The 27,393-nt window shown below is 36.5% G+C and overlaps 1 protein-coding gene across 9 annotated transcripts in view; it reads left to right on the top strand.

Moving 5' to 3' along the window:
* LOC131038497 (uncharacterized) overlaps positions 1–27,393 on the top strand; it is a 413,595-nt gene that overhangs the window by 189,439 nt on the left and 196,763 nt on the right. For 4 of the 9 annotated variants that reach the window (XM_057970943.2, XM_057970942.2, XM_057970938.2 and 1 more), the window contains exons 5-10: positions 3,688–3,768; positions 3,984–4,074; positions 4,272–4,356; positions 26,395–26,497; positions 26,653–26,703; positions 26,786–26,828. In XM_057970943.2, the coding sequence (XP_057826926.2) occupies positions 3,688–3,768; positions 3,984–4,074; positions 4,272–4,356; positions 26,395–26,497; positions 26,653–26,703; positions 26,786–26,828 (454 nt within the window). The remainder of the gene's footprint in view (positions 1–3,687; positions 3,769–3,983; positions 4,075–4,271; positions 4,357–26,394; positions 26,498–26,652; positions 26,704–26,785; positions 26,829–27,393) is intronic. The other 5 variants (XM_057970936.2, XM_057970939.2, XM_057970940.2 and 2 more) reach the window with 3 other exon arrangements.

The raw sequence follows: 27,393 nt of genomic DNA, 5'->3' as shown, positions 1-27,393 counted from the left end.
TGTGATTGTAAAAGTTTCAGAATAAATGAATAATGGCCAATTGATGATTTAATCCTTGCTAGCATGTTGTCTATTTAGTATTTAATTTTCAGAATTTCCTATATCGCTGCATGCATTTTCTTTTTGTCAAAACCCCAAGAAAATTAAAAAAAGAAATTACAAAACATCAAAACAAAAAACCAGCATTGACAGTTTCAGCAGTTAGAGCCTGTTGGGTTCTTACATTGGTATCAGAGCTTTGATCCTGCCATCCTGGAGGGTTAAAGATTTCCTATGCATCCATTGGAAGTTGGTCCTCACAGATATTATACACGCAGAAGGGCATTGTTAAACAGGGATCAGAATTTTGATAACTACCAGGACACCATGGGTGACAGAAGAGACAATAGTCCACCACGTAATGAGGCTGTAGAAGTGAGGGCAACCATGAGGGGTTTACAGGATGGACAACAACGGGTAGCTGATACGCTTCAGCAACTTACAACAGCCATTCAACAGCTGGCTAATCCCCAAAGGCAGAACCTGGAACAGGTAAATAACAGGAGAAGGCAGAATCTAGAACCTAAAGATAATAGGAGTGCAGTTGGGACTCCTAGAGCACATCGAGCAGCTACCCATACTGTGGATTGGCCTACAAGACCTACCTTCTTGAGAGATGAAGTAGAAGAAGAAGAAGGAAGAGGAGATGGGGAAGCTGAGTTCATAGACAATGTTATGACAGTGCATGATGAGTGGAGTTTGCTACCTCCTGATGTCAGAGAACATATGAACTTTGCCTTGACTTTACCGGTATTTTGTTCGGTGATTGAAAGGCAATGGAGACTTTATTTTAATGCCCAAGACCATTTCGCTTTGGCCTTTAAATGCCCTACGTGACCCAACTTTCGACACTTTTGGGGGAAGTTTACAGGCTATGAAGACAAAATGGGGAGGCGAATGTGAACTGAAAGTGCATTTTCAACAAAAACATGCAAACTTTATTGAATTAACTCCCCTTCGTCTTCATCGTTTGGCCTTTCATTAGGTCTTTCATCGGCCAAAACTTCATTCAAAGCCAAGTTTCATTTTCATTGACTCTTAAAAAAAAACTCAAATTGCCAAAGTTTTGGCCGGCACTTTTATGGGGATATATCGGCAAATGTAGAGTCGTGGCGACTTCATTTTTGTGTCCATTGTTTATCTCACTTCATTTGCCATTTGGGAGACTTCGGAACATTTTCGGCCTTGTGAGGCACGAGGATGAAGAGCGCTTTCGTTTCTCATTGAACACCCGAGCTCTTATTTTTGATTTCGATAGGCCGTTGCTTTGACATTGCCTCAGAGCTGTCTATTTAGTATTTAATTTTCAGAATTTCCTATATCGCTGCATGCATTTGCTTTTTGTCAAAACCCCAAGAAAATTAAACAAAAAAATTACAAAACATCAAAACAAAAAACCAGCATTGACAGTTTCAGCAGTTAGAGCCTGTTGGGTTCTTACAATTTGTTTCCATTTGGGTTTGTGGTTTTGGTTTGCATTTTGTGTTAGAAATCAAGAAAATACAAAAAAATAAGAAATTTTAGGAAAATCTATAAAGGGGACATTATAGACTTTCCATGCAAAAGAAGTGGTTGTTGGATGGATTTAATCAACAGACCACAATGGTTTTAAGGGAACCAAAGGAAAACTCTTTTGGAGGCCATGGCACCCATGGATGAATAGGGGATCCCACTTGCCAATGAAGCATTAACTTTGTGGCCAAGCTTAAATACAAAGATTGCAGAAAATAGTGGCCATTGAATGTGATACGTACTTGTTCTAGTGGCGCATGGGTATTCGGTTACAAGCAAGTAGATGGATTGAATGCATAAGGATTCATAGGCAACTTTTGAATTCAAATGAAAATTGAGAGTGCACATGTGCACATTTAGACAAATTGAAGGCATGCAACTTGTCCCATCCTCATAATTTTGGCCTGCAATCACTACCCCTTTGACAACCATGAATTCTGTTGGTTGCAAGGACCAAACAAGGATATTGCCTATCTCTAGTATCCCATGCTTCTTCAGGGTACTTTAGCATATATATATATAGAGAGAGAGAGAGAGAGAGAGAGAGAGAGAGAGAGAGAGAGAGAGAGAGAGAAACAAGGATATTGCCTATCTCTAGTATCCCATGCTTCTTCAGGGTACTTTAGCATATATATATATATATATATATATAGAGAGAGAGAGAGAGAGAGAGAGAGAGAGAGAGAGAGAGAGCCTTGGGCTCTATTTTTGGTTTGGAGATTTAGTTTTGTAAGCCTGTGTTTGGTGAGCCTTGTGGGCAATACTTTCTCAGTTTTCTTGTTTTTAAGACTTGGATTGCATTTGTTTACATGTTTAGAGCTTTCTGGCTTTCCATGGAATATGCTTAATAATTGAAGTATGCAATATATATTAAGTTGTGGTTATTGTTATCTTTTTCTATTGTTTTTTATGGATGGCTAGCTGTCTTTTACAATATTTATGTCATGCTTAAATTCGTCTTTTGTTGACGATTAAAAAATGTGCTAATCCTAAGTGAGAGAGAAAAAAGAAAAATCTGTTTTGGGGTTTCACCCTTTTTCATTTTTGTCTTCTTTTACTTCTAGTAATTCCTATCTTTTTTCCTTGTTTAGTTAGATTAGCTATAATAGATAAGGAACTGGCCTTCTAATCATTATATTTCAAGTTCAGACAGGTTTAAGACTTTCCATGCTTATGTTCTCCATGAGGTGCTGATATTTAGAACATATTTGAGTATCAACATAATGCAGACATCCCACTTAGTGATCTATGCATATGCGCTCTTTAATTTTGTGATGAGTCCATATTGTAAAATTGTAAACATAATTGCAGTATAGCGAGATAGATGTGAAGTGTGTAATGTGGACAAATATGTAGTGTGTGATTACAGTTATGCCTATCTTTATAACAATTATGGACCTGAATAATACAGCTACATTTCTAAATTATTGCTATTTGATGACGAACACCGCCTGAGTGTCATCAGATACTTATTAAGTTTGAAATGCACACATTGTTTGATGTTTTCTATCTACATAAACGTCAGTCTTTATGGTCTGGCTATTGATATCTTTTTCTTGAATTTTAAGTAACTGTACTCAATCTATGATCTTTGAACTGCAATATATTTACATTTCTGTGGTATAACCAGGAGCAATCCTTATTGGCATTCATGTATATGATTTTTTTAGTGGAATTACTTTGGTCTGTTTACTTTTACATGTTATACATTGGACATGGTACTTCTGTATGTACTATTTATTGAGGCACTGGATCATTGTTTTGTTTCAAAAGTGATGAAAATAATTTTGTAAATATAATTCAAACCACATGGAATGCATTGTGTCATTGTATTTCCAATTTGATGCACTTTGACATATACAATCAGAGATCCTTTGTCTGACTCTGAGTGCTTTATGCCAAATTATTGGCAGTTTATTTATGTTAGGGGTTGGTACTTGCAGTTGTCAAAGGTATTCAGTTAATCAATCTTGCACACTGTACTCTTACATCCTTCGCTTCTTTTTATTATATGCATTCTATTGTGGGAAGTATCAGTTCTAATATTTGGAGTTGCAGCTATTAGGAAGTTAATTGCATATTTGAAACATACTTTTGATATTGATGTTTTCTGATTCTGTTTTTGGAAAACTGAAGCAGTATTCTAGCAAAGTTACGCTGGCTGGATAAAAATGATATTGCAGCGGCAGCACAGTGTAAGAGTCTTCTTCTTGGAGGGTATGAACCTTTGATGATGCGTTCTAAAATGTTGCCGATGTTTTTAAATTTTGTATTATTTTTTATATATGAAAATTTGTAACAGGATTCCATTTAGAAATTGGAGCAATTCTGGAGTGAAGTTTTTGAAGCATTTTGTTTCTTATATAAATATTTATTGGAAATCTCAACCTTCATATATAAACATTAGTCTGATGAGTCATCCTTTGTTGCAGACATGACTATGTTGTATGGAAGCTATGTGGGGTACTTGTAACAGATGCAACTACCGCCTCCACCACAGGCTTGACAGACCGTTCATTTCAAGTAAGTGTAAATCAATAGGCATTTATTGGATTTCATGTTTTACTTCTGACATGCATGATTGAAACTACTTATACTGAAAATCTTGTTTTCATTATATCATTTTGTTTTTGGTTTTTATATACATAAATACTCAAACTCTCTTGCCGGAACTGTTAACATGCTTGTTGATTGCATTCTCTTTGTTGTCTTTCACACAGTATGCAGAGTCTTTGATAAAAAGAGTAAATCTGGGACATTGGCTAGAAATGCTTCCATACATAGCACCAGTGGACATCCCCTGTGGTAGGGATTTCAATCATTTAATAGTTGTTAAAGTCTGTAAATATTGATTTCGATTAACAACATAAATTTTACATCACCGATTTTAGAATAGCAAAATGTATTTGGCCTTGATGCCATGCTTCTTGGAGTCTAGAGTCTAGGCATTTGCAAAAGCTTGTTCACAAAGATGTTATGAGATAACTTATAATAAGTTATAACTTGTAGGATTCTTTCTTGTGCTTTCCCAATAACTTGAATAAACATTTTTGGAACCTTCCAAATTCCCAACTTCAATTGTACTTTACACTTTGTATGATTTCATTCATGACTAGTGTACCAAACTTCTACTACACTATGGCCAATTTGCTATAATTTTTCGCAAGCCCAAAGGGAATACCATTTACCATCCCATATCCAATTCCATTTTTCTGATAAAATAATCACATGAATTAATAATAGAGATGACAATGCATACCAGATACAGGAGTAAAATATATCTTTATTTGCACATGAAATTATTACAGAAGCTGACCAAAGATGGTCAGCTAGGGATTAGAGTTGATATGACTAAATAATACTGCTTTTCTTGATGATACACAATCTGATGTTTGCCAAGAGGAACACAACTGTCAACCAACTGATGCTTATAACTACTTGAACCCGACAAATACTTAATATGAACAATTAATACATAGTTGGATAACCATTATTATCAAAACATGATAATAGACACTGTACACTGACTACATCAACCTTGTAACGTTCACCCCTGATTTTTTTATTTTTTTGAAATGTTTTGCAAGTTTGAATGTCACCGTAATGAATAGTAACAGTTTGCTGATTGGAACTTTTTCAGATTCCTTTCAATATCTCTTTGCAATGATTTTTGAGAACATTCATGAAATAGCATATTGAAAGACTAAAGCATATAATCACCAAGATTACTACTAACTCTTCAAAATCAGATTTCATAACATCAATAAGTTGACTGATTACAAATATTGCAGACCTGGAAATGCAGATTTCATTGTTATTTTCAAGCAACAACACTCATGTAAATCTGAAGACTAATTTTATGCATCCAAACAAGAGTCCTTGTAGAGTATTTTGAGCCTACTCCAGCAATCCCTCCACAATGCACTCTAGCAGATTTATTTGAGCAGATTTGAGTGATTTTGTAACCTCTACAAATCTGAAACAACCCTAGAAACCTCTGCTACAGCAATCCGGGCTCACCATTAGACTAGGGGCAATTCATGTAACTAATTATCAGCACCTTTTATCCCCAAAACTGGGATAGATCTGATGTAACCATTAGTTGCCTCTAATATGATGTTTTGCAGCTGTCAACTCACAGAATTCAACTTGCAATAACCACTTTCATTACCCAAAGCTGGGCGCTACCTCCTAGAGGAGGTTTGGCACTAGAAATCCAATACTCAACCAAAAGCCACATGTGATATATGGAAACTCATCAACCAGCAATAAGAAGATGATTGAGACAACACCGAGAACAAGATAAAATTCACCCTAAGAGAGATGAGCATAAATATGGTTTCTTGAATCTATGAAAATAATGACCAGCAAATAGAAAAAGCTCTAAAACTCAACCAAACTTTGACAGCACTTCAAAAAGGATCACCACTCACCAAAATCGCAATACCCACATCAAAATTATCATATATCTTTTATATCTTCAAACCCATCACACCAAAGCAAGCCAAAAGCACTATCAAACCAAAACTGAGAGCACCAACCAGCTAGGGTGGATGTTTCACCACTGAAACCAACAAACAAGAAGAGGGTTTTGGTCCTCAACCAGAAAATGAAGAACTCACTGAGCTCATTCCAGTAGCATAACATTAAGTTGTCAAAATCAACATATAAAAATGAGAGGTCAAATCATGTATATATAGGCCATCCTTCAATTTGAAGCCTTTTCCCTCCAAAAGTGAAACTTCAAATCCCTATAAAAGTTCAAACTTTTTATGAGTTCTCAAATAAAACATTTTAATATACTTGTCTCCTTATATGCCCTAGACATCCCCTTAGGCATATATATAAACTCATAAAATGTAAATACATTTCCTTCACTTAGGCATCCCTTTAGGATGACAAGATGTCCCTTCTTTAAAAAAAACCTTGTGTTACTAGGCCAAGGAGGGGATATTTTAAAAATCACTTTATAAGACTTATTGAATGAAATAATATAAGTCTTCTGTAAACAATAAAAAATCTGTAGAACACAATTCTTCTACTGAAGGAGGGCGGAGGGTGGGGGGTGAGGTGAATCAGTAGAAGATCTAAATTTCAGATCCTTAATCAATTAAAATAATTTTGATAAACTGATAAGCATAAAAACAGAATTCATAAGAGAGCAATCACACATGGAAGCCACAACACATGGAGTACGTGGAAAACATAGATCATAGATAACTACTACAAGCATATGTGCACCTGTTGATTTGAAATATAATTGACTACCAGTACTGCCTCTGCTGAACCCTTGTTACTAGAAAATGCATCATAAAAATGTGCCCAACTAGAAAACCTTGTGCGAACAAAGATGAAATGCAAGTCTTTCTTTGTGCAAATGAAGGCCTAAAAGCCGCCTAAGAAATAATGATTTGTGCAAATGAAAGCCTAAATGCCGCCTTAGTGAGATGATTTGTGCAACTGCATGGCAAAATGCCACCCAAGCAAGAAATGTTAGTGCAAACAATCCTCAGAATGCTGCCAATACTTGTGCAAATGAAGAGGCAAAATTCGCCGTCTTTGTGCATATAGACATCAAATTTGCACCCCATTGTGCAAACCAACCATCAAAAGCCGCCAAGAGGGTGATGTGAAACGTTTGTTAAGTCGGCCAAGAAAGACTAAGGACAAGTGTTTAAGAGGGAAATGAAACGTTTTGTTTGCTCAGCCAAGTCAGCTAGGAGATGAAGGGACACAATCTCACACAACCACACCTATAAGAGAGATGCTTCATCACAATCAAACTTCATTTCAAAGCGATTCTGATTTAGACTTAAGAGCAGAGCGGAATTCATCCAGAGCAGAGCGAAATTCATCGAGGACAGTGATTTTTGATCATTTCATTGATCAAACTTTACCTCAAAGTGGTGCGATTTTTGTTTAAGAAGGCTTGGGCTAGACTTGGAGATGTTTTTTCATCCATTCTTTGAAGGTGATCTGGGCAGATGTGTGAATTTTCATATACCATAAGACCTGTAGCAACATCAAGGGCAAGATTAATCAGGATCAGACCACAACCACTTGTCAAAGTTTCATTTGTAGATTAAATTCCAAGGCAAGATCACCATTTGTGATCAATTTCAAGAAACCCTAGGTCTGAGATTTTGCTATAAGATCAAGGGGTTTGAGTTATTTGTATCATTTCTAGGTCTGATTTACTTGTTCAGGCACTGTAATTTCTGAATTTTCAAGACAAGTTTAGGTGTTTCACCTTGATCAAGGTATGTAGAGAGGTTGAGAATGTTGTATTAGCTGGAAGATGTCATAGCATGAGGGTTGCTAGTGCTTGTTCTTCTTACATTTCTTCCAGCAACCTCATTTACACTTCAATTAAGGCTTAAACATCAGAATTATAATCTGATTTTGACATCAATCAATCACCAGAACCCTTAGCCGTAATGTCCCCAAATTTTAGTGCTTATTTCATTATTATTCAGCTCGCTGTCCAATTTTATTTGTGGTGAGCCTTCTGGAGATCATTCAGGACATGTTGATTCACACTTACTATTTTTAGTAAGTCACTTGGATGTTTTGCTCATAGTTACTATTTATAGTAAGTCACCGAGGTGATCACTTGGCATCATATCTATATTTGGAAAGTGGATGGATTATTCCCCTAAGTTGATATTGGCAGTTATCATGGGGTTTAATGATTTAAGTTAAATTATTAAAGTTAAATCAAGTTTAACTTTAATGATATTCATTATATTAAATGACTTTATGATATGATGATGTAAAGGGGGTTAAAGAGTATTTAAGTTGTTTTCATAAAGTGACTTTATAAAATGACAATATAAAGTCAGTTTATTTAATAAAGCTCTCCAACTTGTTCTAGAAGCTACTTCATAAGGAGGAATTAAAAAATAAAGGACGATTTATCCCACATTGAGCGTGGAGGTTCACTTGGAGTTTGGGAAGTCTTTATAAATGAACTTAGTCTTCATTGAAGAGCATGTTATGGGAATCATAGATTGAAGCTATTTCTCTTGTTGCTGATATTCAGTGGCTAGATTGTTCTTGAGGACGAAACCCCTTGGAACCAAGAAGGTTTGGAGTCTTTGGACGGAAACCCACTCCTTCAAAGATTGGTGGATTCATACAGAGTTCACATCAGGACTTAATGGTGGAGTTTTGAAATCAAATAAGCAGTTTGAAGAAGACTTTCCTTCAATCCATAATATGAATGCTGGAAGTCATTTGTTCATGGAGAAAATTGCAGGTCATGAAGTCCCAATCTGAAATGATGGTGAAGTACTGAAGAAGAACTCGATACAGCTATAAGGGTAATCAAATCCTCTTTCCTTGTGCAAAAATCAGAAACATATCGTTTGCAGGGGTCTTGGTATTTTCTGGGCAAATAGAGCAACCTGTGCATTCTCTAAAGTGGTCAAACCCTGGCAAAAATGGAGTGTATGGTATTCTAACCAGGTTGTAGGCTGAGAACACATAGTTAACAGCCATACTAAACTCACAGCAGAACTTGGGCGACTCCTAGTACACATTGTACATACGTCTCCACTGATTGCTCATGGCTGGGTCTGCATTTTCAACTTATGTGGCTGAGATAATCAGGTGCAAACAACTTTATGACTTCGCACTGTAATCTTCAGCTTCATAGATGGAGAATTGACTGTTCCAAAATTTGTCTAGCGAACTATATATGAGTAGTGGAATGTGGAGTTAATCCTTTATATCTTTTATCATTGTTTGTAAGTTGTCGAAGAAAAAAGTTGTTCTATATGCAAGGACTGGTTGCCTGCCATGTGTTTGACAGAATTTGTGAAGTTGTAATGGAATCTGACTTTGCATGCCAAATGCTTGTTGTTATGTCTCTCCTGGCCACATGATTTTATTAGTTTGTTGTTCACATACAAATGTTTGATAAAATTCCTATGCAAGGAACTTGTATTTTGTAATGCGTTTTGGCTCCAGAACTCAGAAATCTCAGATCAAACCTTGAATACCAACTATTTGACGAAATGCCTATGAGACCAAACTGAAAATTTTGAGGACAGAATAGTTAGGGGATCTTACATTAGCTATATCAATTTTGTGACAAAAGGTTATTTGTTTTGCAGATAGATGTCTGGAGCAAAGGCTACAGGAAATATGAGGCAGGTCCAGATGAAGAACGAACTCAGAGGTGTGCTCTTCGAATCCAAGCTCTCCTCCGAATGGTGAAAAGCTGGTGACACCAACCTTGGTCACATGGATATCAATGACTTTCGAGACCGAGTATTCAAGAAGGGGAATTACAATACGTCCAAGTTGGCAAGAAAACTAACAAAAAATGGTATCTCTGATATTGCTGGTTTCCCACCTGCAGTTCAATGCAGTGAGCTGATCATCGAGTGTGCTAAACTCTACAACCCTGAACGAAGGCATAAACTCTACAACCCTGAATGAAGGAAAATTATAGCAGTGGATGGCAAAGTGTTAGCTCACCTCTTTGAGGTATCAGTGACTAAGGTATTCAATATACCTACATATGATTCTATGGTCTACAAGAGCAAGAAGGATGCCTTAGCACTATATGAGAGCAAGCCTGAGAAGTGTGTTGAGATCCTGAATAGTGAGTGGATCAAAGAGCCTAGGCATCACCATTCAAGGCTACCAAAGAGGCTTCTCAAATCAGACTTCAAGGAAGGGTTTGGGGAGTTGATCATGATTCTGAACTGAGTCATGTGGTCACCTCAAGCTTCTTCATATGAACATTGGATGTGGTACTACATCGAAGGGGTTGCTAAGGGAGTCAAGATCATCAATTGGGCAAGGTTAGTGAGTGATAATTTGCACGAGCAATTGAAGAATGTGGAGAAAACAAAAACCTTCTATATGAGTTCATATGTGGTGTACATCTTGGCTAAATTTGGCAAGTATAAAAGAATGCTGAAGGGAAATGTTAGTATATGATGCCTATCCTCAACTACATTTGCAAAGCATTGCTCACTACAAGAGAGTGAACATCGCCTTCACCATGCACATTGTAAGATTGTTACAACAAGGCACTCATATCAGAGTATCCAAAGAAGCTATGAACTTGATCAAGAAGTATGGCTCGTGGTATACTCAGTTCCCAAAATTCACTTTCTTGAGAATACAAGGATGCTCATCATATGCCTACCGTCTTCCTAGATATCCTATAGATAGGGTGTTGTTGTTAGAGGTATCAAGACAGTTGTTGGAGAATGATCAAATTCAGAAGACAAGGAAGAAAGCAATAAAAACTTTCCCCATCTTGATAGGGAAGTCACTTGAGACATGTTGCACCTTGCAGTGTAAAATTCCTTACTAGGACTGATTGCAAATAAATGTGTATGTCCAGAATATGCAGAGATGTATTATTTAATTTAACTGGTTGGTTATTGAAATGTCTATGAGTTTCATTCAACAGTATAATCCATGCATCCAAAATTAACTTTCATGCTTAATGATCAACATAGCATTGATTGAGCAATCATTATTCAATATCATATGATTAAATACTTCATGGTGCACCTGTTAGTTCGCAGTAATGCAATGCCAAACTTGTTGCTGTGGTCTTCCCCGGAAGCGTCATCGTTTGCTCATTGGTAGGCAGCGTGAAAGACACCTGCAATGCCAACGTGCCGTTGCTCCCTCCCGAACTTCAACTCCACTTATCCTTTATGGAATAGTCAACAAATACGGGTCTGGTCACTGCGTGTAGTCTGGGCTACTCACGCGATCTTTATCATTTCCTGGTATCGGTCTCTTGCCACGGTTCATTTTGTGTTTGTGTCTTCACCCCTGCGTTCAGAAATCACCCCTTCACTGCATTCGGAAGTCACACTAGCACTGTGTTCCGAACTCACACCCGATACTGCATCCGGAAATAACACCCGCACTACGTTCGGAAATCATACCCGACACTGTGTTCGGAAATAACATCCCGTCACGAACATAAGGTTTGTGCATAAATTCTGGGACTCATGCCAATGCAGTATTCCACGACGTACACCAGCCTAACTCCACCCTACTGCTTACGCCCCGCATCTCCACCAATAGGCCAGATTTTACTGACGAAAGGGGAATTGTTCCAGTTCGAATCTTGTCACTTAGGAATACAATTCTTCTTCCAGGCATGCTTCAACACTTACGCCTTGCCATTTTATTCACCCCCCCCCAAGTAGTTTTACGAACTACCTTTATTCATAATGCGTTAACAAAGTATAATGACAATATTAATTATTTATATCCATCCCAAATCAGAATACTAATATAAAAAATAATTAATATTATGTCATCTTTATTTTCACGGTTTATTTAATTATTTGGGGAACATTACATACAAGCAGCACAAGGATCCAAGGAAGAGTTGCAATATTACAACCTCAAGACACACACAACAAGGAGTAACTTCGACCCCTACCACAATAGTAGGACAATGAATAAGAAGAAGTTCCATCATTTCATGCATATTGAGGATCATTGGGCTGATGCAACAGATGACTATGAGATAAGATGGCATATTCAAAGCTATCACTTCAATTGATCAGACTTACAAAAGTATTGCGTGTGCCTGATTAGCTTGAGGAAGATGATAGGATTATATTGTAGAATGTTGATAAGGAGAAAGGTGGACCTCTTCCTTCATTAGATTGGTCCATCCCAGAGACTATTCCACCTAAGGTAATTGATCAGTCAGTGATAGAAAACACTAAGAGATGGATACTTCAACAAGTTGATAAGCTAAGGGAGAAACACATCCTTTTGACCTTTGAATTAATGAACAATGAAGAGTCATCATCCTCCAAATATGAATATTCAAAAGAATTCGAGGATGAAACCGTGGAAAATGAAGTAAACACACAAGAGGAATGAAATGCCCCCTTTATTTTTTTTTTCAAATTTAAACACCACAATGCACTCGTTAGGGTTAGGAAAGAGAAATATAATACTACTGAAAGGTAACCCTTCCACTTTTTGATCACCAAGAGCCCATTGTGGGTGAGGTGAGAGCATATGGTGAATAAGGGATCATTAGCTCCAAAACAAGCTGAAAGTACAATGCTAGGTGGCAAGCCAGCCACTTCTTCTTGTCCAACAGGCAAGAACAACTTAATGTAAATCACTCTACCACTTTTCAGCAAGAGGACAATTATTACAATACTGAAAATAAGATCACTCAACCACTTTTCAATGGGAGGACAATTATTACAATACTGAAAATAAGATCACTCAACCACTTATTCAGTGGGAGGACTATGAAACCAACTGAAATTAAAGATAGGCGGCTAGGCCATCCTCTTCCACTTTTTCAGTGGGCATACAAAATGTAAAATGCAATTAAACAAAGGCTGATCAGTGCTACTAATTTCAGCGTTACAATGAGAGTATTAGCTTGCAGATTACAATAGATAATTGATATCCAAACACACCAAAATGTTAGGAATTTATCTTCTAACAAATATGAGCTATCCAGCATATGAAAAGTATCCAAACAGGTAAATACTTCAAGTTTGATATGAAGAACAGTGTACTGAAATCACAGACCAGCAAGAATAGAAATCACCTAAATGCTCATAACTTTCTCCATGTAGTTCCGAATGACTTGAAATCAACTACAAATGGTCCGTGGAGAGGAGGCATCCAAGACAGAAACAACAATCCGCTGCAAATTGGATCAAAACATCAATGCACGCTTTCCAAGGCAACCTCCAACATGGTATGGCCTGGGAGAAAGTGCGATTTTGTCTATAAATTCCAAATCAGCTCCAAAAATCACAAAACTTAGCAAAATGACTCACTTAGGCATGAGGAAAACATACGATGAATACCTAGAAACGACAACTGAACTCTCAGAGACTTATGAATGAATTTCACTTTTAGCACCATAAACACAACAAACTCCAGAATCTGAAAACAACACTCCAAAATCAAAAAGCATAAAATAACTTCATCTTCTTTGAGCTCAATCTACTCCTCTGAATGAGAAACAATCACAACATTCAGCTAGGGGCTATCTTTCAAGTACGAAATTGAAGGAGGGTAGGAGGTATGCATTCCTCGAAGCAAGAGTCTGAAATAATTTCGACAACACTTCGTTAAATTAAGAAAAGATAGTCTCAAATGAAGGCCAAGACACTTATTTATAACTTCCTCCAAACTCGAACCTCCTTTTCCCTCCAATGTGGGACTAAACAATGACATTCAAATTCACTGTTAATTTGCATTTCATTTCATCCTTCACCAAGTCATCCCATTTTGCCTAGACAAGACACTTTATTAAAATGCAAATAATACATAATATGAGCGCCCACCATATAAAAATGACTTTTAATATAACTTAAGCAATCCCTTTAATAAATCGTCCATATTGCCTTAAGTTATAATTCCTATTAAAACACCATTTTCCATCAAATACTAAACTTGCCAAAACAAGCTCCAAGAGTATGGGAGATCAACTGAAAGAACTACCCTGCCAGATATAACCACTGCGCTGAGCTGCAGGAACCCTACCAAAAATAGCATTGCTAAAAATAGCACTTACTAAAAATAGCATACTGCTAAAAATAGTAAGTGTGTCCAAATGCATTTTAACCACATTCTGAGCAGCCATCGCAACTTACTAAAAATAGTAAGTCCGGAAAAGTCTTCAGATTCATTTGCATGTCACACCATCGCGAAGCTCTCAGAAAACCTAGAAAAACCCAGAGAAATGAGCTGTCCTTGCCTTTTACTTACTAAAAATAGTAAGTTTACCAAACTCCACTACTTGCTATGCATGTATCATCATTGTGAAGCTTTCTGAAAACCCACAACGAATTCAAAATCAAAACTGTAAAACTCCAACATGCAAGCCACCGAAAATGCCGAAACATCCCCCTAGAAGGAGGAAACCCTAATTTCTGCTTTCAGCTAGTCTACAGGTCTCCAAAATAGGCTAATGGCCGACTGAACCGATTACTGTTGAGAAGGGGACATTACAAGGCAGGGAGCCATGATGTAGAAAAAGATGTTCCTGAGAGTTCACAATGTCAAGGAATAAAAAGAAAGGGAATGAATGATGAGCCAATGCAGCAAAAGAGACACAAATCAGCAACCACTCAGTCCACTACTAGCAACTCTTTTGTGAGAGAAGTTGATATCTTTGTGGTTATGAATGTAGCTTCAAAGGTAAGGGATGAATCTCAAGAAGGAGATGGAGTTACTCCTAATTTACAAGATAGAAGGAGTGTGAATGAATCAAATGAAACCATTTAGTAAAATGATGTGGAAGTTAATTCACCACCTCTCAATGAAGAGCCTCCACACAATCAACAAGCAAATACTGTTGGAGAGATGCTAGGGATGGATACGCATGTTCATGAGGAAGATTTCCATGAAGAGACAATTGCACCCCCAAGAGGAAATCAACAACAAGCTGAGATGGAAGAAGATGATGAGAAGCTAAGTGAAGTACTGGAATGGCTAAGGGAAAGAATGAAGAAGAAGCCCATAACAGTGATTGATGAGGTGAAGGATTTGGATGCTTTGCTAGCTTGGATGAATCAAACTAAAGAAAAGAAACCCAAGAAATATTCCAAAATTATAAATGTCCCGACTGATGCAAGTGGCAACTCCAAAAGTTGATAAACTAGGAGAAGAGATCATAGCTGAAGACTATTATATAAGGGAGATTGATCTAGGTCCTATCACCAAGCATCAAGCAGTGGATGATCTACGAGGTTCAGTCTTTAATATGTAAGAGCAATTGAGGATCTAGACTAAAAAGAAAAGACAATTCAAGCAAGAAACCAGACAGTTGATAGATTATATACAACGGTTGACAAAGCCATTTAGAGAAGAAGGTGAAACATTTGTCTCTCTTGAAATACTTTCCAAGGAAGCAGTTGAAGGCGTTGAGGAGACAAGGATGATAGCTCAAACAAAAAATGGATGGTTTGAGGGTAACTTTGATCAAACAAATGTATTTACTAGAGAGTTTGTGCAAACCTATGATAAGGTCACATCATTCTTGTGTCGGATTCATAACACAATTGAATTGTGGGAAGACTTCCAAGTTATTCAAGACAAGACTATCTTATGTTTGCAAGCATTGAAAGATATTCCTAGGCAAACTTTGATAGATGGATGAGTAATAGAGGCAAAGGTAGTTTACAGCTTCAGCCGATGGTATCGTGCCTTGGTAGCTAAGAAGGAGACTCTTGAGAAGTTGAAGGAGGATTGTATCAAAATGGAAGCAACACTTAAAGGAATTCAGGTTCAGCTCCTTAAGTCAATCAAAAAAATGTATGTGCAAGAGACTATTGATGAGGACGGCTTGAGTATTGATGATTTGCAAAGCAAAGTGAAATGCATTTTCTTTCCAGCTACAAGCTTTTCAGCGACTCTTTTGAGCAATGTTTCTTCATTACGACATTCATGGAAAATTTTAGGAAACAAGAATTGGAATGGCAAAGAACCTTTGCCACTTGTGCTGAAACGTTGGATGTTGTTGAGTTCAAGCTTGACATCATGCCAAGCATATCCATGGAGGAGCTTGACATGGTCATGTCCAGGTTCATTGTATTTGCTATCAAAGAGAGAGACAAAGTGAACGTTTTTCTAGAAGAAAGTTTGTTGCAGTCCTAGTTGGCATGGAAATTTGCCATTTGTTCTCTTTCCTCACATTTTGTGCCAAGGAAGGTGTTCATCTTTTATTGGCTGGTTTTTGATAAAGTTTGGCAATTAGTTAGTTGGTTATAGCTAACCCTAATTAGGGTTTAGTTGTCTCAATCTTGGCCATTGATTTTAGTTTGATCTTGGCCCTTTATTTGTATTTGGAGCTCTATATAAGCTGCCATTTTTTTATTTGTAACCAATGAGAGACTTGGAGAATTGTTGCTTCATTGCTGCTGGATTAATATAAGATATTGAAGCTTGGTGATTTTATGTTTACATCTTGGAGTATTTGGATGGTTACCTATCTTCTCAAGTTAAAGTTAAAGTTTACTTAGTTGTTTTGAATGAATGAAAGATCATTGTGCAAGACTTATGGTGAAACTTTCATGTTCATACTACTTGTATTTGGCTGATTGTTAATTACTTTGCGTGGTCAACTGAACTCTATTATTAAGATCAACTTCAATTGCTATTCATTCATTAGTATGCATTTTTGGAATGGTACTGATGATTGTGAGTGGTAATTTGAACATTATTAGCTATCCTTAGAAGATTGCACTAGCTTTGTGAAGATGTCCATTGCATGTCAAAGCAAAGCCTAGTTAAGTTTCACTAAAACTTGCTTATTGTAGGTTTAGTTTAGGATCTCTCAACCCTCAACCTTTTGCATTTTAGAAAAAAAAGCAATCATTAGTAGTAAGAAAAGACAAACAACATTCCCTGTGATTAAGAATTTAGTCTCCTACAATCAACTACGTAAGTCCCCTTGTGATTCCAGCAAATCACATCACAACCATTGAGCTATCTACATGTCAAGACCTGACAATAGAAAGCTTGGAGTCATCTCGGTTGATCACATAATTTAGCATCCGAGGAGATTTTGATCAAGAGAGGATAGAGTGCCTTTGGCATTTTATTCTGTGTTGCATAGTGTATAAAAACACATCAACAGTACCATGTAATGACCAAATTAATTTCTTTATTTAAATTACTGTAGGCATATTACAAATATATAACAGAATATTTAAGACCAATCTCGACCTCCAGCAAAGTGTTTTTTCCGAGACAATCTGAAACAATTTAAATTTTGCAGGAATGCTAGTTCGATTTGCTAGCAATTCAAGTCTGTGCCATGATTTGAACTTTCCAATCTTCACGCCAGGGGCATTGGATGCTCACTCGACCTCCAAACTTCCTCAAACAGCTTTCCAAAGGGATCACACACCAGCTGTGTCACTCAGAATATGTATTGTTTGCACCCAGTAGAGATAAAAATATGAAATATACCAGAAATCTGTCCCAATACAGTCTGAATGGATTTCCATGATAGCAGTAATGGGACACTCAGCGTTTAGATTCCACACCACTAACTCCACGCCATTATTGATGTAAAATCCCCTATGGATTTACACAATTTTTTTCACCTTTTCAGTGTCAGATATTTTGTCAAACAGTTTGCTTGACAGTGCAGATTTGTTTTTCCAGTTTGTAAGGATATTGGTAAATGTTTGATATGTGTTTAGAATGATTTTTTTTCTCTGAATTAAATGAATATGTAATAACAGTTTGTAGCCTTCCAAAATACCAATAGACTGCAAATTAAAAATTTTCATTCATTTGTCAAAAACTGATACAAGTTTGTAAAGAATATTATTCCTGATCTTTACACTTGCACAGTTCTGAAAGTACATATAGCAGCACATTAGTACCAAGATATCCACCCATCTTATGAATCTCTACATACTTCACCCACACGTACTGGTCTGCAGTGGAAAAAATCCCTTTAGTGGCAGATTTTAACACTCATGCAACCACAGAACTGTACTCAGAAAAATCAAAATGGAAATTTGAACTTGAACCCTTGAAATCTCTGTCAAAAGAGTCTGCAATAAGTATTTGATGATTCTCAGTCAAGTGTCAGTCCATGGATCTGCTCATACAAACCATAGCAAGTGTGATGCTTGCAAACAGCAAATATAGAAGACCCACACTTTCGATATTGAACTGAGCCACTCAGCATAACACTGAATTGGTAGCAGCCAAGACTCCCAAACTTCTTCACGTTCCAGTAAAGTCCATTATAATCTTCCTTGGCATCCAAGGACAAGTCGTACCTGCAAGAAGGCCCAATGCACCATATGCAAACAATATTCTTCCTCAAAAAGCTTGTCAAATACCTCCAAGAGGTCTCATGCCAAGTATCATGCCAATACTTATGAGGATCAATTCGCCCATAGAGAAAACCTAGAATGGCGCCTCAAATATTTTCAAATGTAATTCTCCTTTTCTTAATCACCAAACACAATGAAGCTGAAAATAAGGCGAGTATAGAAAAAGGGCATCCAAGAAGATAATAATAAATAAACCTTCGTTCTCAGCAAGGGAAAATGATAATATCATTAGAACAGCAAACTCTTCAATAACCTAAAACTTTCTTGTAACTTCTTCAAGAGAATAGCTTGCAAATTAGAAAACCCCAATCTTTAAATGCATTGTGAAATACCTAAATGATATCTCCAACAAACTGGCTAGGGTAGAGTTGTTGCAACACCGAATCTAGCTGTAAATCTGAGTGACTCTGCCAAACACCGGCTAGGGTGGAATCTTTCACCACCGAAATTGATCTTCCCAAGACGGTTCTCGTCCTTTAGAGGCTGAGATGGAACAATTCCAAACTCCAACCACAAGGGTCTCAATCAAAGAAATAGAATAAACTTCAACATACCAAATGAGCTCTCAAACCTCTTATTTATAAGCCTATAAGCCTTTCTGGGAACTTTCTAGGAACTCTATTTTAAAATCACTTTATTAATTTTTTAAGCCTTCTAACTCCAAAAAGTGATTTATTTTACTTTTCAAACATTTCCGGCATTGAAAGTTACTTTTTAGCATCCTATCATTTAAATATTTCTGTTCTTTTTCCAACGAGCTATAATAATGAGGTGCTTGATTAAATAATTCAGTTAAAATGGCAACTTTAGTAAAATTAAAAATATTATGCTGAATCTTTGTTTTTTTATTAAGACAAAAGTCATGTTTCAGACTTTGTCCTATTTGTGTATGTTGGTTTTGTCTTATTTATTATATGGTCTTGGAGGAACAGTGAAAGGAAGTCTTCAAATGCATTGTTAAAGTGAAGAATGAGGTTTAAAACAATGGAAAGGAATGTTGAGATTATCAAGGCATAAAAGAAGTTCAACAAGATAGAGCTGACCAGAAAATGGAGTAGATGGAAGGTTTAAAAGACAAGTCAGCATATTAGGGTGCAAATAAAAGCAGAGGAAGAGGATTTTAATTTGTAGTATGCTGCCTTCTCCTAGAACCAACTTTTTTTGCCTTGCCCACTCTGTTATTTTGTCAAACAATTTGCATACTCCACTGACAAAGTACATTAACTTGCTGGCCATGAAAAATAATCAGATGGTTTAAATGTTTGTTTCAGACTTGCAATTGTATTCAGATTTGCAATATGTTTTGGAATAATATTTGTCCTCAACAGAGAAAACAAACTTACACGAAGAAGAGAATATCATAAACCATTCAATAATTAGAAAGAACAATTTTCAAAATATAAACCTGTGACCCTATTTGCTGCAATATTAAATCTGAATTTATTCTGAAATATTTTCCAACGATCAGCATAGAAATGGCATTGTTCTCTTAATTTTCTAATTTGCTGTTACAGAAATACAAGGAAAGATGTCTGATTTCTGACCTTAGCAAATCCCAATGCTACAGAAGCAAATACATTTACTAATCTGAAGCATCAATCAACAGCTGCACTTAAACCTCCTTCAAAGACCTCGTCTAAATTTTCAGCTTCTACTTTGAGAGCAAGGATAGACACCACAAATGCCATCAGTGGAAAAGCCAAACCCTTCTTTATCTCTTGCCAATCTACACCAAACTTCTCTCTTACTTCTATGCCAAAGACAAGGGAAGTCTCGTGCCATTAAAATATGAATTGATGCCAAAGCTAAAAACTTTATGCCAAAGCTAAGAAGGATTTCCATGCTAAGAAATAAAGTTATTAACCACACCCAAATTAAGTGCCAAACCCTCACGCCAAAGTAAGAAGATTTCACACCAAGAAGAAGTGATATATCCATGCCAAGCAAGGTTTAATGCAAACCAAATGAATATGTTGCTTCTGAATCGTCCAAATGTCAATGCGAAAATCTCTTACAATCTAGACATTGGAAAAAACCACAAAGAAATCTCAAATATAAAAGCACTATGAAATACCTATAAGATATCTCCAACAAATACTAGCCAGAGTAGATCTTTCACTAGTGTAGCTAGTCTTCTTCAAGAGGATTTTTGTCCTCAGGAAGGCTGAGATGGACCGAGTCCAAATCTTTAGAACTAGACCAAGTCCAAATCTCCAGAATCACACAAGGTTTTCTTAGAGAGAAATAGTAGAAATAATAAACTCAACATACCAAATGAACTCTCCATCCCCCTCTTTATAAGCTTTTTAGGGAAGATTTTAGAAACCCTCTTCTAAAATCTCTTTATTAATTTATTAATTCAAAATTTTGACTCCAAAAAGTGATTCAATTTACTTTTTAAACATTTTTGGCACTTAAAGTCACTTTTAAGCATCTCAACATTTAAAAATTTCTATTCTCTTTCCAACGAGCTATAACACTAAGTTGCTCGATAAATTATTTTAATTAAAATTGCAACCTTTGTGAATTTAATTAAATATAGCTCAATAATACACCCAATTAGCGACAATGGTTGAAATTCCTCGGAATTGAAATTTGACTTCATAGGAGTGATCCCAATGATGAAAGATGATAAACAGACCCAACTAGTTGACTTACTAAAAATAGATGCTCCCTCCAAGAATCTTGGAGCCAAAACCAAAAGCTGAAAAATAACATCTGAAAGCGCCATATGACTCCTATAAACCATTTGAGCTCACTGGTTACATCAAATTACCCCTCTAAACAAGCTGACACAAACCCAAAATGTCAGTGACAACTGCATTGCTAGAGAACCTAAAAATGGGGACATTAAATAATTCCAAAATCCACAAAGCATGTCCTAATTCAGACCAATTGATGGAAAAAATAGATCTTCACAAAGGAAAATAGTGTAGGGTTTTCACAATATTTTAGCTAAAATTGCTTGGAGCGTATTCCTTTCTTAGAGGTCACTATATTCCTTACAAAGAATATTAGACTGCAACTCCTTTATTGTCACTATATTCTTTGTAAGGAAACATTGGACTATAAATCATTTTCTTTGCATGCATATGCACATGCCTCATGTCATGAGGAATAAGACATGTAGGCACACAATAATGCAAGGTGGCAAATACAAAGACTTGGAGTTACATGCATAACTCCTCCTTTCATCTTTATAAATAGAGTTTCTCTATTTCTTTTCTTTATGGTGGTACTAACTTATCTTGTTATTTTGAAACTCTCACGTGTTTTGTAGCGGAGATATTGTGAGCAGCGTAAGATTTCTAGTTGACATCTTCATTAAGACGTTGGGTTTTGTTCTATCAAACAGTTTTCCCACTTCAAAAATCTTGTCTCATATTTGTTCTTTTATGTTCTACTATTAATTTTCTGATTTACTTTTTCATTTAGGATCTAATTTTTGGTGGTTGATCTTGGCATGATAATTTTCTAACAAAATTAATGCAAGGGATCCTCTGGCAAGAGTGAAATAGTGCCAACATTCATCTAGTACTATCTTCCCTTGTTCTAGGATAGAGACACTTGAATGATAGATCAACACTATCCAATGCTAGTTCAATTGTATTTGTAAGAAAATAGTACTCCAAGTTAATTTCTTATTTGTTTAGAGGTGTTTTAACGCCTAAAAGATTCATGGCTTATTCTCTGATAGAAACCTAAATGATGCTCACATAATTTGTAAGTCTTCCTTGCCTTTTTGGCAGTCACTCATCTTGGAACCGCACTGTCTTCAGTAAATTCCAAGATCATAAGTATAAGCTTACCAGTTTTCATGTCATTGTAACTAGATCAGGCACAATACTTTTCATGTTCCCTTCTTGATGAATGCAAACCTATTTGTTAATGCGTTAGGTATTAATACTAAGATCATGGTATCAAACATAGATGACAATTGGTAGATAGCTGTCCATTCTGTTGATTATAAATTTTGCATTGCGACTCATAAATCACTTGTTCTTGGATGTGTTGGAAGTAGAATGACAAAATTTGAATTGAGTTGTTCTTAGCATTCAATGAGGGTTAATTTCATGGTCCAAAAATGAGTTGGATTTAAAACAAAAGACAAAGTGACTTTTTTTCAAAGAATCCACTTTCTACATGTGAAATTGATATCTGATGTTCTATTGCTCAACAATTGGTTTTCCTTAACTTCGAATATGTATATCTGTGATAAAGAGACTAAAAGTGTTGATAAACACCTTGAGGAACTTGCTGGGTAGGGAAATTCTCCCTAGTCAAACCATTGGTTCGATCAATTTAATGGCTTAAAACAATGATCAAAGACATCGAGCAATCATGCAAGATGCCTAAGATTATATAAGCAGATGACACAATGCTAATACTTTGATTTTTCTCTCTATGGATGTGTCATAAATGCTTCTAGATCTAGATGATGTGTTAAAATGAATTAGGGTCTGTCCTTAATGCAACACCTCAGCAACCTTAGCATACAATTTGAAATGTTTTGCACCTCAAGTCAACACATGATGGCTTGTTGGAAGGGGATGACTTGGACCCAATTAAAATTAAAATTAAAAATGGCAGGGGTTGATTTTCTGCTTTGGAATCAAACCAGGTTCAATTTTGTGCTGCAATTTTGAATTAGGTAGGCAAATGGGTAAATTGAAGATCAGTACCAGTCCTAAGGATGTGTGGAGACAGAATTAGGATAGGTTTAGGGAATATGCCAACTTTTGTGTAAAAAATGTGCTACTTGTACACTACTCATTGTGTGAAGGATAACCTAGTCAAAGTGAGTACAAAATGAAGGGAAAAAGTACAAGGTATGTGTTGTGCGTCTAGCACACACGCCCCCTCTTTGACAAGGGACCCCGTGTCAAGTTTGGTCTGCCCGCGTAGTGGGAAAAAATGGAATAAAGAAGAAATCCCATAGAAATCCCTTCAACGCGAAAATCCATTCATACCGACAATAAATCTCTGAGGCCGAAAACACTAAGGCTCCCGAAATCGTAATTTGCTGGTTTGCCTGAGTTTGGCAATAGATAAGCAAAGAAGACAAGGTCACGCGAAAACCCCATTTCGGCCCGAAAATCCAAAGTATCGTGCCAAAGTTGGTTTTTATGCCGAAAAGGCTTCTGGAGTTCAAGTTCGCAATATCGTTGTTTGAGCCGAAAATGACTTGGGGTTTTCCAAATTCGGAAAATGACAATATGACCCGAAAATGGGAAGTAAACTAAAGTTGCTTGATATCGCCCTCACAAGCCAAAATGCGGGCTAAGTGTAAATCGCGTTAAGTTTGCACAAGGGCCTTTCAGCTCGAAAATGGAGGGTAAGTGAAATATAATCTTCATAAAGTTTGCAAAAGGCCTCTTTAGGCCGAATTTCGAAAATTGGTAAAGCGTTTTAACTTATAAACTTTGCAAAATGGCCGAAAATGGAAAATGAGAGGTAAGGCATTAAAATTTGCAAAAAACCCTCTTAGGCCGAATTTCAAAAATAAGGTAAAATTGCTAACTTTAAAACTTTTCAAAGTGCCCTCTGAGCCCGAAAATGAAGTAAGGCGTCATTTTTATAAACTTTTCAAAAGGGGCTTTTAGTCCGAAAGTGGAGAACAGAAGGTAAAGCGTTAAAACTTAAAAACATTTTCAAAAACTCCCCCTAGCCCGAAAACGCGAAATTCGTGGGAGTGTAAAGTAAGGCGTTTACCTAACTTTATTTACAAAGGCCTTTCATAACCCAAAAATGTCATAAATCGTGAAGAAATATGCTTTTTGCCCGAAAAAGCCCTCCTAGCCCAAAAATCGCGAAAATGTGAAAAGAAAGGTAAATCGCCTAGGTTTGCAAAGTGGCCTTCAAGCCCGAAAATGTCTAAAATAAAATCTCGCGCAAACTCTCAAAGTCGGCCCTCTTAGCTGAGTTGCGAGGAGAATAGAAAGTTTGAAAAGGGTGCTAAGTTAGCTGAAAATTGCAAATTGTAGAAATCGCGCAAAAACCATTTTACCCAAAATGCCCGAAAATGGACTTAAACTCTCAAAATCTTCTTCAAACCCGAAATTCTTGAAAGCCTTACAAAGTCCCTTTTAAGTCCGAAATTGCAAAGGAGGGCGATTAAAGTGTCTAGTTAAAATCTCCCATTTAGGCTAAAATTCCCAAAATTTGGATTACAAAGGCAAGTAACTTGAAAAGGAAATCTCACATTTCGCTTAATATTGTCAAAATTCATCAAAAGGATGCATTTAAAAGACACTACAGTTCAGCCTTTTAATAAAATGTCGAATTTTAATCAAGTTAGCCATATTTTTATAGCAAAGTGAAAATTACACATCTTGGACGAGGATCGGATTTCACGTTCGAAGAGAAAGACGACATTTAAAAGATACATCTCACAAAGGTCTTCTCGAAGCCAGACGTCGTAAATAAAATTTAATATTTGTTAAATTAAATTAATTAATTTTTCAAATTGATTTATTAAAGTGAAATCAATGGTTTGCAGGTCCCAGGACGTCATCGAAGAGAACCAGGAGAAGCCCTGAAAACGCAAATCGAAGAAGGATCGCAATCAAAGCCAGGCGCTAAGCTGGAAAAGAAGAAGATGCAGGAACGCGCTGCAGAAGTGCGAGATCTGAACCAAGCATTGGGAATCGTGCCGCTGAACAACATGCTAAAGTCCATCACCAGGACCAAAGACCAAAGAACACTCTGAATTCTGCAAGTCTATGCATTCTCGAGAAATACACAACTGGATTTAATTCCAGAAGCAGTTTCTGAAAACTGAAACTGTTTTATTGTAAGACTGCCTGTGGGCCCCAGTCAAGATATTTTAAAACAAAGGGGACATAGGTTAGTTATGTCCAACCACCGGATAGAATCAAATTGAATCCAGATAGTTGTAGGTAGTTAAGATAGTGGTTGAATAGATGACTAAGAGTTTAATGGGCATGGGTTAAGGCTGCCGGCTTCTGGAAGGGAGGTCAGGACCCTTGGATGCAATCCATCCTAGCCTCTGATTCATATTGTAAATTCTATAAAAGACAGAGGCTTTTCTTTTGTAAAGGGTTAGACAGTTAGAGTTAGATAGTTAGATTTTAGAGTTAGAATAGATTAGATTTTAAACATAGCATAGAGATGTTGCAGAAATTGTTGTAATGGCAGCTGAAGCAAATATATGAACATTGAAATATGGTGTTTGTTGTCTTTGTTTTATGTCTGACTGCATGGTTTCTTTCAGCTAGTTAAATTTTAGAGTGCAGGGATTTTAATGGTGAAGTGTAGAGGGGTATTTGATGCATTTTTGGTTCATACCATTGGGGGTCTACTGATTGTAGGTCACCGTGCATGGTTAGTCTGAACCCAAAATTGTGCTAGTTCAACTGCAGGTGTTCGTCTTAGGCTGCGCCAAAATTTGGTGCCTAAAACGAGTGTCTCCGGTCTGAAAATCCTTCATCCCTTGGAGCTTGCACCGTTTTTGTCTAGTTGTGAGGGTATCTCTAGCGAAACAAGAACCGGTTTATCGAAATCTGTCTACCCACTGCATCAGCTGTTATCATCTTTGTCCGTAGGCTTCCTGAACCCTTCCCTTTTGATTTTATTTCGCAGTCCGAGAAACACAGCAGACCAGCTTACTCTACTATTACTCTACCATGAAGTTAAGAGTGAAATCTCCTTTTCATCCTAAGATCCAGCAAGGTTCTAGGGTCTTCTATTGCACATACCAAATCTTCAATTTAACTCTTTGGACAATCATTCTGTTATTTTTGAAAATTATCTTATCTTTTATCTATTCATGAGCACGCACTTGGGTTTAAATATGTTTCTTTTTTTCAAAATTCTTCTTATTTTTTTAACTTCTTTTTACAATGTTGTATCTTCTTCAAACATTAGGTCCTGTCAAAAGTTGACCCTACTATTGGGATTTTATGGAATTTCTTAATGGTTATCATACTTATATTAAAAAACAAGAAACAAATGCAAATTTAAATGACATTTAGCTATCTCTTTCAAGCAGGAGAGGTTAGTGAGGCTGCAGCAGCAGAACTGGGCTTTCCTTTTCTGAAAGCTGTTCCAGTTTTGCATTGTTGTGGTGATGCTGGAGCTTGTTCTTTAGGGTAAATTTTAATTTTGAGAAGTATTTTGTGTCTAATTTTATGCAACGGCTGATCTTGTCTTTGATTGTTTCAGTTCTTTGTTACAATGGTAACTATATTAACTCACAATGCAAACATACTGTTTGCGTCTGTTATAACATTTTATTTTATTGCAGTGCTGGAGCAGGCTCCCCTGGATCTATTTATGGCTACTTGGGGACTTCAGGGTAGGTTTGATCATTTCTTAAGTATTCCTATCATTTATATCTTCTCCTAACTACATTTTTCTGACTTCTTAAATGTTTTAAGGTGGGTTGCTGGTTCTTTCAGGCGACCAAAGGAAAGATCACAGGTTTGTTTTTTGAATTAATACTGCTTGCCTACTGAAAGACGTCAAAATTAAATAAATACTTATCAACTGAGACATGTTAGTGAGATGAAAACAAAAGATGAAAACCATGCTTCACATTTACCGTAGTAGAAAAAATCTTACTTGGGATTGATTTAGCAAAATAAAAGATGATGAATTAAAAATAATTGGGAAAATAAAAAGCATTGAAAAATTCATAAAAAGGAGAAAAGAGAACTGTTTTTTTAATTTAATGCCAAAGAAATTGCATAAAGACGAACTAAAACAAAATGAAAGCGCAAGACATGAAATATGGATTTTGGTCATTAATTTTGAGGTTGGTGAACCATGATTCAATGTATAGTACATGGTCATTTTTTTTCTTTAAGTTCAAAGTTTGAATTGAAAAATCGATTGCAAATTACAAAGTAAAAAAAAGGGAGGGATCCTACAAGGCTTGCTGATATGATCCACTAGGGGGCTGCAGGTCACGATGTTGAAGTCGAAGAATGAATTTTAGAAGGCCAATGGATTCAATTAAATTATGAAGTAAAAGGTTCATAAAGTT

This window comes from Cryptomeria japonica, chromosome 10, assembly GCF_030272615.1.
Source record: "Cryptomeria japonica chromosome 10, Sugi_1.0, whole genome shotgun sequence".
NCBI lineage: Eukaryota > Viridiplantae > Streptophyta > Pinopsida > Cupressales > Cupressaceae > Cryptomeria > Cryptomeria japonica.
This window is presented reverse-complemented; position numbering and strand designations above follow the sequence as displayed.